Below are 9,711 nucleotides of genomic sequence, written 5' to 3'. Positions count from 1 at the left end.
GTACAAAACAGTGCAAAACAGACAGGGACCCAGAAAGTGCTCTGAGATACATTTAATTTTCCTTGTACTAAACAGACCTGGGACTACAGACTGGCTGTTGTTCTCTGGAGGGAAAAGAACATCTTTTATTTTTTTTAACGATATTATTTATTTATTTGTCAGAGAGAGAGAGAGAGAGAGCACAATCAGAAGGGAGGAAGACAGAGGAGAAGCAGCCTCCCCACTGAGTACAGGGCCCAATGCGGGACTCAATCACAGGACCCTGAGATCATGACCTCAGCTGAACACTGATGCTTAACTGACTGGACCACCCACGTGTTCCAGACACTTCTGCTTGAGGAGCCAGGGTCTCCTTCTCTGCCTATTTCTGCACACAGGTACTGTTCAGGAGGAAGAACTGGGAAAGCCATGGTCTGGCATCCACAATAAAGGTGCAGTCCAACTGAAAAAAAAAAGTAATTATGAGATTAGAACAGTTTAACACATGGAGAGCACTTCACATGAAGGACCGAGTAGGAGTTCACTGTACATGAAAACTATAAATGATGAAAAGGAAAAAGAAACAGTGGCCTAGGGTAAGATCTGAAGAGCTCAAGTATCCACCAAAATGATGGGCAGGGGTTGCTGAATCTGCACATGTGGGTCAGGGGCTCCTGAGAGGGTCCTAGTGGGACCATGACTTGCCCTTCAGGAGTCTTGCCAGTACCCATGACACTTCCTAGATGCTCCATGCCTCCCATGAGTTCTGAGGAAGCCAGCAGACTGCTCAGGAGATGGTTCAGCTGGACACTGGACACTCAGCAAGAGCTGCAAACCTACCCAGAAGGGAGGCTACCCCTCAGGCTGGGATGAGGGGTGGGGTTCAGACACGCCCCACTGAGGGTGTCATCCTGACTCTGGCTCATGCCCAGGGTCCAAGTCCCCTGGATGATATCAGTTCATAGATGATGACATAAGAAGGCTATTACACAGGCCAGCTGTGAGCACAGGGCTCAGTGGGCCGGAGCAGCTCTGTTGCCCTAGAATAACCATATTCCCCTCAGGGGGAGCCCTGGGACCTGAAGGGCCAGGACTTTTTCTTGCCCAGGATCATCCCTGATAACTTCCCTAAGCCTCTTTCCATTCATACTCCTTTACATGAATGTTCATCATATTCTCAAACCTTTTTCTCTTCCGGGCCTTCTTGCAAGGGGCAGTTTTCCAGATCTTCATCCTCTTTTGTACAAATGGTTTGGCCCAATTCCAACTCCATTAAATATATCAAGGTAAATTGCTGTTAATAACAAATTGGAGAAACTGCAATAAAATACTTTGTTTTAATAAGAAAAACAAAAAACCAAAAGGAAAATAGGCAAAAGCTGTAAATGCATATGTAAATGAATAAGGACATACATATGTACAACATCTCTTATTTTTCTTATTTTTAAATTGATTTATTATTTCACCTTTCCCTTTTAATTCTCCATTTTTCTTACAAAAAGAGGTCCATATGGACACCTAAAGCATGTATGGGAAACTTCCCTGAGGCACTCCTCCGGATGGCCTGCACCTGCTAGTCACATCTACAGTGCCATGAATACACAGGAGGGAACCAGCTCACAGCATTAGAGGCCACACAGCATGGAGCCTGTGTGGGCCACAGCAACCCTACCAGCACCACTGATCTCTCAATTGTATGTCTGCATGGCGTCATCCAGACACAAGGGGAGCACACCAGAGAATCCTCCTCTGGAGAGTAGGGTAGTGGGTCTGTTAGTCCACTAATGAGCCATCTCAGCTGGTGGTCCCTTTCAGAGCAACGTCTAGACGGGGTGCAGGGGGTCCTGAGGGCTGGGAATGCTTGTCTTTTTATATGGGAGCTGGCTGCACAGAAAGGCTTTTCATTGAGGTGGATATTTACTAAGAAGATGCTGTTCCATGTGTTTGTTAGGCTTCTATCAGAAGTTATTAAGTTACTATTTCATCTTGTTAAATAGAAAGAAGTGCATGAAAACTTAAGAAGAGTTCAAATTTAGAAATGTAGCCAGAAATCACTGTGGGGAGGAACCTGTCTCTCACTGGACTGACCTGGAATTATCTGAAGGCTGACTTCTTTGTTTGGGGTTCAGTTCTTACAGGTGACACATGATACCCACTCATGACCCAATAAGCACCACCACCAAACACACACACACACACACACACACACACACACACACATTCATGTACCCCTAGCTTCACTTGCATGGCCCCCAGACCTTCCTGAGCTAAGACAGACACAAGAGCTAGAGCAGCAGCTATAGTCTCAATGCCCAAGGGGCTCCCACATCCTCCAGATGTCCAGGGTTGGCTGCTGTCTAAGAAAGAGGCAGAGGGTTAGGAAATGGGAAAGACTGAGGGAAGCCAGTGGGTGCTGTGCAGGGAGGGGGCCACACGCAGTGTGATGCAGAGATGAGACTTTAGCCATCAGGGCCTTGCAGACATGGTGCCTGGCTCAGGACTGTTCATGCAAGGACCAGAACCTGGGCATGGACAGAATGAGTTCTGGACAGTAGTCTGTATTCCATTCAAAGAAAGCACAAAGTGATAAAAATAAACAGTAGTGAGAAAGGTTTGCCCAACAGAGGCTAAGGACACATTTATATCAGGCCCAACATTTTCTCTACTCTTAAGGCTCTGTAGCCCATGGCCTCCTGCATGGGCTATTTCAGGAATCCTAAATGTGATGTGCTTTCCAGATCTCTTTGTGTCTCCTCCAACCTTGCTCTGTTGTCTTTTCAGTTGATGGAATCACTGTGCACCCGTGTGTTCTGGGAAAACACCAGGGGTCCATATTTGACCCCCTCTATCTCTACACCCCCACACCAGTGCACCCCACATTGACTTCCAACACATGCAGAAACCAGCACTTCTACTTCCCAGTGACCAGAGGACCATCTGCTGCATCTTGGTCTCAGGCTGCATGGCTTGTGGAACCCTGAGTGACTTACTTCAGTGGATCCTCAGATCTTCAAGGATAATATCTCAAATCTTTGCCTGGGGCCCTGAAATGCCCCCAGCCCTACCTCCTCCCACACTCCTGCCTCTCTGCATCTCCTTCCCTGTAACCACAGTCCACAGAATTTCAGGCTGTCCACAAGTATATTTGTTGCTTGCCCCCAACCAGGGTCCTCTCCACGGCTGCATGCTCTTCTCATCCTCAACCTCCATGTGACCAGATCTTTCCAGGAGTATCCATCATTGAGATGCCTTCCCTGACTTTTCCCCCTTGTCCCCAGCTTCCCCTCTGCCCTGGGCCCCCACACCCACTGCTCTTCTCCAGCCTTCCCCTATTCCATTCATGAACTTGGAACCATTGGCCTGTCCTCACTATCACCACAGTCCCATGAGAACATGTCCCAATCTGTCTTCTCTGCTGCCTCCTGTCCAGCCCTGGACCCACAGTGTTGCATGCAGAAGACTCACAGCTCAGTCTCTGAGATGCCTTTCCTTCTTGGGCTCTTGCTTCCCAGTGACTGCTTTTCTTAGTCTTTCTGGTTTCTTGTCTCCCTGCTGGTCTGGCTTCTCCCAACCACCTCACTAGCAGCTTTTCTTCCCTCTCTCACTCTGTATCTGTGCTTTCAATGCTTGCTTTCTTTTCACCTTCTTTACATCCCTCTGTTATTCAGGGGCTTGGCTCATGAAAGAAACAAATCAGAAACTCAGAACATTTCTAATGAAATCTTGCAACTTTTTAAACAATATTTACCAAATTAAAATATCATTGCTCTTTCCCACAGATCAAGGACTCACCCCTCCCAAGTGTGGTCTCAGGGCAAACATGGAGCCTTCCGGAGGGAGGATACTCAACTCACCTTGCGCTGGCTTCGCCGCACCCACAGCAGCTTATACGCATACTCATCTGGGTAGACTTGGTTGAAATGAAACACCGCAAACTCAACACACAAGACGAAGTAATTTGTTCTACTACCAATGTCCATAAAGGCAGAACTGCAGACATGAGGCACCAGTACAATGAGCCCCAGAATCAGAGGTGCCTTCAGGAGCATTCTGTCTGGTGTCAGTCCTGGAGGCCAGCAGCAAACAGGTGGCAGGGTGGCAGCTAGTTTGGGACCACCCTTTGAAGCTCGGCATCCCACACAGTCCTACACCAGGGAGTCCCTGGGTTGCTGGCCAGTGCTCTGTCCAGCTCCTCCCCTTCACTGCCTCCTGTCCCTCCCATCATCACTACCAGAAGGCAGAGCAGGGGCTCACAGTTTTCACTGCTTTGTTCCATAAGCCTTGGACGCAGGAACATGCATGCAATATGCTCCATTTCCAGTGCTGCTTCCACCTGCCCCAGCCCAGCCCTAATAGACTCTGAATGCAGGTCTTGAACCCAACTCCCTTGCTCTCACGGCAGTGTATCCTACAACTGCCAGGTCACAGGAGCTCTTAGGAACACTGGTGGGCTCTAGGAAGTTGAGGTAAAAACCAGGTCTACCTCTGACCATGGCTGCAGCCATCAGGAGGGTGCAGGGAAGGGTTACCATGGGGGCTGAGTTACCATCGCTTCCAACACCTCTAGCACCAGCTGACCTGCTTGCCATGAGGTCTAGCTGTGTTTGGCAGTGGGGAGAGAGGTTTCTAATGTCCTGAATGCGTGGAGAGAAATCCAGGACAAGGCAGGTACCAGCCCAGGGCTGGGCTTAGCTGGAATGGATGTGGATGGCAGCCATGGGCATGAGAGGGATAGGGACTGGGAAAGACAGGTCTTGTCCAGCCCAAGCTAACATGTGTTTCCACACAGCGTTGCCACTTTGAAGTCCCATGGCCTTTGCTGAGTCATCTTTGTTAGGCTTTTCTCAGAGGAACCACAATACCTGTGAATGTCCTGCCTGACCTCATACAAGGTATTGGGAGTGAGTGGATCAGGAAAGTATGACATGTTGCCCATGCATGTGAGGACACTGCAAGGGAAGGATTTTCCCACTTTGGGCATGGAGTAAACAGATACCTGAACATTGATGATGATCCCAGAAAGGATACAGGGCCAGGGTCACAGCCGGATAGGCCATAAAGACAGATTGGGAATACCCCAGAAAGAGATAGGAATGTGGCCAGAACGGCAGACACCTTTGTGACCACCTTCACTGCTGCATATCAGTAGATAGCTAGCAACCTGGGTGTCTAAGGATAATCATGACGAGGACTCCACAGCCTGCCTAGAAGTGTGTCTGATCCTGAGTGCTGCCTCCCCTAAGAAGCTCAGGTCCCCACATGGCTGGTTCTTTCTCCCCACTCCCAGCAGCGGGATGACAAGAGTGGCCATTGTCATCTTTCGAGACCTGCAGGATACTACCAACATGGGTTGTAACTGTCTTCCTTCTAGATATCTCATACCACGCAGGGATCAACAATTTCGTGAGGCCTGCCAATGGACCCACTATTGCATTTCATGACCCTTTCTATCAAGCTGTTTCTTCTTTCCTTTGTTTATGTTTTTTTTGTCATAATTTCTTCCATTTTTGCGAGAGACTGTGATCACCCATAATTTTTGTGCCCATCCTCTGCATGTGCCTGTCCAGACTGTCACTTCCCTTGAGGCTGAACCTCAGGAACACCATATATGCTTTTCACATCATAAGTTTAATCATTTCTTTTGATCACATACCCTAATCAGAATTGTGGTTACTCATGTTCTTTTAAGGTATGTTGCTACCTCGACAACCATTTTTCTCCTTAATTTAATCAAAACATCCCTGCAGCCAGAGACACTTATCCCTAATGAAATTAGTTCTTTCAAATTCATTGAGATTCACTTTATGGATCAGAATATGTTCAGTTTGGATCCATAGTCTATCAGCTCAAGAAGAATACCCATTCCATAATTGGTGGTGAATATCCTATTTAATTGTTACTAATTTTCCAATTAACACTTAAGTGGAGCACAGGGTGATGCATGGAGAATCTCAGTTCAACAAACGACCACAGGAGAAATTGAAACAGAGGAGCTATGGGGAATGAACTCAGCAGCTGAAGGGTCCACAATGTGGAGGTCACGGCACAACACAGGTGGAGCCACAGGATCTGCTTACTGAGTGGAGTACCTTGGGGTTCATGGGATAGAGCCAGATTGGCCACCTCAACCACAAAGGGCAGAGTTCTGGTAAACCCCACGGGGGTCTTATCTAAGGACGAACAAGGGGGAGGTCCTGGCAGGCAGAGGAGACTGTTGCTCACAAGAGCTTCAGGGGAAGACCCATCACGCACTTCCATGTGACTCTGTAGGATGCTATCTAGGGCACATTCTTGTGCTTATATGAGACACCAGTGTCAATTTTAAGACCCTGCAGGCCTCCTGGCCACGCAAAGTAGATGCCAAGACAGTAGTACCATGAAATAGCTTAGCTAAACTCCCAACAAAAATAAAAAATCAGATTTGTTCAGTGGATTCTTGAAATCCAGGACAATGATTTGTGTACAAATACATTTTCGTGTATATGTACTGATTTTTACCTGGTGGCTTCTGGATTGGATTTGATCATTCTCCCACTAGCCCTGTCTGGTCTGGCTTTACCAATGTGGAGACCATAAGAAGTGGTAGCCTGAGGATAGAACTATTGTAACTTCTATATTCAAGCAAAGCTGTGACCATCAGTTCCTGAAAGGTTGTGTTTCTAATCCCATATTTATTGAAAGCTGCAAGAGGCCACAGTTACAAACCTGTATTTACACCTTGGTGTCCCAAGGGAAGCTCATTAGAATCATCAGTATAGGGCTTAAAATAATACAGTGGCTGGGTCCACTGAAGGACATGATGCTAACAGAGGGACATTTACAATGCCCCCAGGGGCATGTAAGGTGTATCTGAGCTCAAAGCACAATGTAACTGAAAAGAACAAGATGCCAGACCTTCCCAATGTGAAATGGGAGAGAAGATGAAGGTGTTCACCTATGATGGGCACCCGTGAGCAGCAACAACTGGACTTCAGGGAGGGTCTGGCTGTCCTCAGCCACCAGGGGTGTCTGAACAATGAAAGCTAGACCACTCTGAACTGACTGATCTCAAGCCAAGGGCAGGTAATAGGCTGCCTTTACTGACCACACACATTCCTTGTCAGCTTATATTTGCTCCTATCAAACTGTGGGGAGATGCCAGAAATTCTATGCACAGGCTGGTCAATGGACCAAACCTGGATCCGGCCACCATCTTTATTCTGTCCCCAATGAATATGCCCAAAATATGTGGGAGATCTATCTTTACAGGCTTATAGCCAAATCATGGAAATACATAAGCAAGAAAAGGATAGACTTTGAACCACACTCAAAATAGACACCCTAGAAACCCAAAAGGAAAGAAGGTAACCCCCAACCCCTCCCTGCTGAAGGATTCTTCTAAGAATCATTGCCATAGCCTCTCTGCCCCAGGTCCTCCCATATCATCCTTTACTCTGCCCCTTCAGGGCTACTCCCCACAAGGATCCCTGAAGACAGAGTTGCTCATCAGACTGGGTGTCTATCACCACAGTGCCTATCCAAGGGGTAATGATTGGTGTTGACAGCCATGGAGGCCAAGCTAGGTTGGGAGGGAGGCATCATCAGGGAGCAGGTGGGACATGGTGACTGGAGCTACCATTCTCTGAGCTACCCTCAGAGGCCCTGGGATGAATTTCTATGTGTCAAGAGGCTCATGTGCAGATGCCCTGATGGGTGTCCATGGAAGGCAGAGCATTTTATTAGCTTCACTCACCCACCTCCAATCTCTGAGACTAGATATGGTCCCTCCTCACAAGGATCACCCCATTGTGAGCTGGCCCCAGAGGCAGAAGAGAGAAATAGGTGTCTGCTACTTGGCAAATTTGTCTACATTCCTTTTGAGTGGGATGGATGAGGGGCATGGAGAGATTGGAGGATGAATGAATAGGTGAGCAGGTACATGGAAGGATGGATGGATGGATGGATGGATGGAACGGTGGATGAATATATGAGTAAGTGAATGAATAAATACACCAGCCAACCAGTGGGGACACTGCAAGGACCACTAGGACAGCCTCCCAGGAACTGGGGAGTCTGATTGACTCAACATTCTGCAACTACAGTCAAGGTAAGAGCAGTAATGATGATGAAATCTCCACTCCTTGTCACAGGCAGCAAGATTTACAAAATATAAAATTTTTAAAAGATTTTATTTATTTATTTGACAGACAGAGATCACAAGTAGGCAGAGAGGCAGGCAGAGGGAGAGAAGGGGAAGCAGGCTCTCTGCTGAGCAGGGAGCCCAATGCAGGGCTCAATCCCAGGGCTCTGAGATCATGACCTGAGCCAAAGGCAGAGGCTTAACCCACTGAGCTACCCAGGTGCCCCTACAAAATATAAAAGATCTGGGAGAGTGCAAAACAGACGGGAACCCAGAAAGTGTTCTGAGATACATTTAATACTCCTGGTACTAAACAGACCTGAGACTACAGACTGACTGTTGTTCTCTGGAGGGAAAGGAACATCTTTAAAAAAAAAAAAAAAAGAAGAAGAAGATTGTATTTATTTACTTGTCAGAGAGAGAGAGAGAGCAAAATGAGAAGGCAGGAAGACAGAGGGAGAAGCAGGCTCCCCACTCAGCACAGAGCCCAATGCGGGACTTGATCACAGGACCCTGAGATCATGACCTGAGCTGAACACTGATGCTTAACTGACTGAACCACCCAAATGCCCTAGAAACTTCTGCTTGAGGAGCCAGGGGCCCCTTCTCTGCCTAGTTCTGCATGCAGGTACTGTTCAGGAGGAAGAACTGGGAAAGCCATGGTCTGGTATCCACAATAAAGGTGCAGTCCTGAAAAAAAAAAAAAAAGCAATTATGAGATTAGAACAGTTTAACACATGGAGAGCACTTCACATGAAAGACTGAGTGGGAGTTCACTGTACATGAAAATTACAAATGACAAAAAGCAAAAAGAAACAGCAGCCTAGGATAAGATCTGAGGAGCTCAGGTCTCCACCAAAATGATGGGTGGGGGTTACTGAATCTGCACATGTGGGGTGGGGGCTCCTGAGAGGGTCCCACTAGGCCCCCACTAAGACCCATTGGTCTTGCCAGTACCCATGACATTTCCTGGATTCTCCCTGCCCCCATGAGTTCTGAGGGAGCCAGCAGACTGCCCAGGAGATGGTCCAGCTGGACACTGGACACTCAGCAAGAGCTGCAAACCTACCCAGAGGGGAGACTTTCCCTAAGGCTGGGGTGGAGGGAAGATTGGGACATGTCCTTGAAGTCCAGGATATTAGAGGGGGATGTGGGATGACTAGATAAACTAAAGAGTCCTCCAAAACCAAAATAAAGGAGGAGTTAGATCACAGAGACAGAATCCAAGGTTTCAGGAAATATTCGGGCTATGTTCTAGAGAGAGGGCTTCATCCTGGGAGGAAGGTCATATGGGTATTTTTAGGGTATTTCTGGTGGGCCAGCCAGGTGAAAGCAGGGCTCAGCTTCACTACTTTGCTGGAAGCCACTCTGTCTTCTTAGTGTGACCACCTTCCCTCTCTGGGTGGAGCCCTGAGACCCGGATAGAGTGGGCCAAGACCCTCATTGTGGCCCAGGATCATCCCGACATTTTCTCTAAGCTTCCTTTCATAGACCTTCCTTAATATTATAGTTAATTTTATTATCAACCCTTTTTCTTTCCTGGACCTTCTTGTAAGGGGCAGCTGTTTAGGTCTTCACCCTGTTCTTTACAAATTGTGCAGTGCAACGTCAAC

The 9,711-nt window shown here is 47.6% G+C and overlaps 1 protein-coding gene across 1 annotated transcript; it reads right to left on the bottom strand.

The window, feature by feature from the left end:
• Positions 1 to 361: 361 nt before the first annotated feature.
• On the bottom strand, positions 362 to 4,028 carry LOC122915655 (probable cystatin-15). Its single transcript, XM_044262408.1, has 3 exons — positions 3,834 to 4,028; positions 1,163 to 1,273; positions 362 to 442 (listed from the first exon to the last, which is right to left on the bottom strand). Exons 1-3 carry the CDS (start codon positions 4,026 to 4,028, stop codon positions 362 to 364), a joined length of 387 nt encoding a protein of 128 aa, XP_044118343.1.
• Between the last annotated feature and the right edge of the window lie 5,683 nt (positions 4,029 to 9,711).

The sequence above is a fragment of the Neovison vison genome, chromosome 8 (assembly GCF_020171115.1).
Source record: "Neovison vison isolate M4711 chromosome 8, ASM_NN_V1, whole genome shotgun sequence".
NCBI lineage: Eukaryota > Metazoa > Chordata > Mammalia > Carnivora > Mustelidae > Neogale > Neogale vison.
This window is presented reverse-complemented; position numbering and strand designations above follow the sequence as displayed.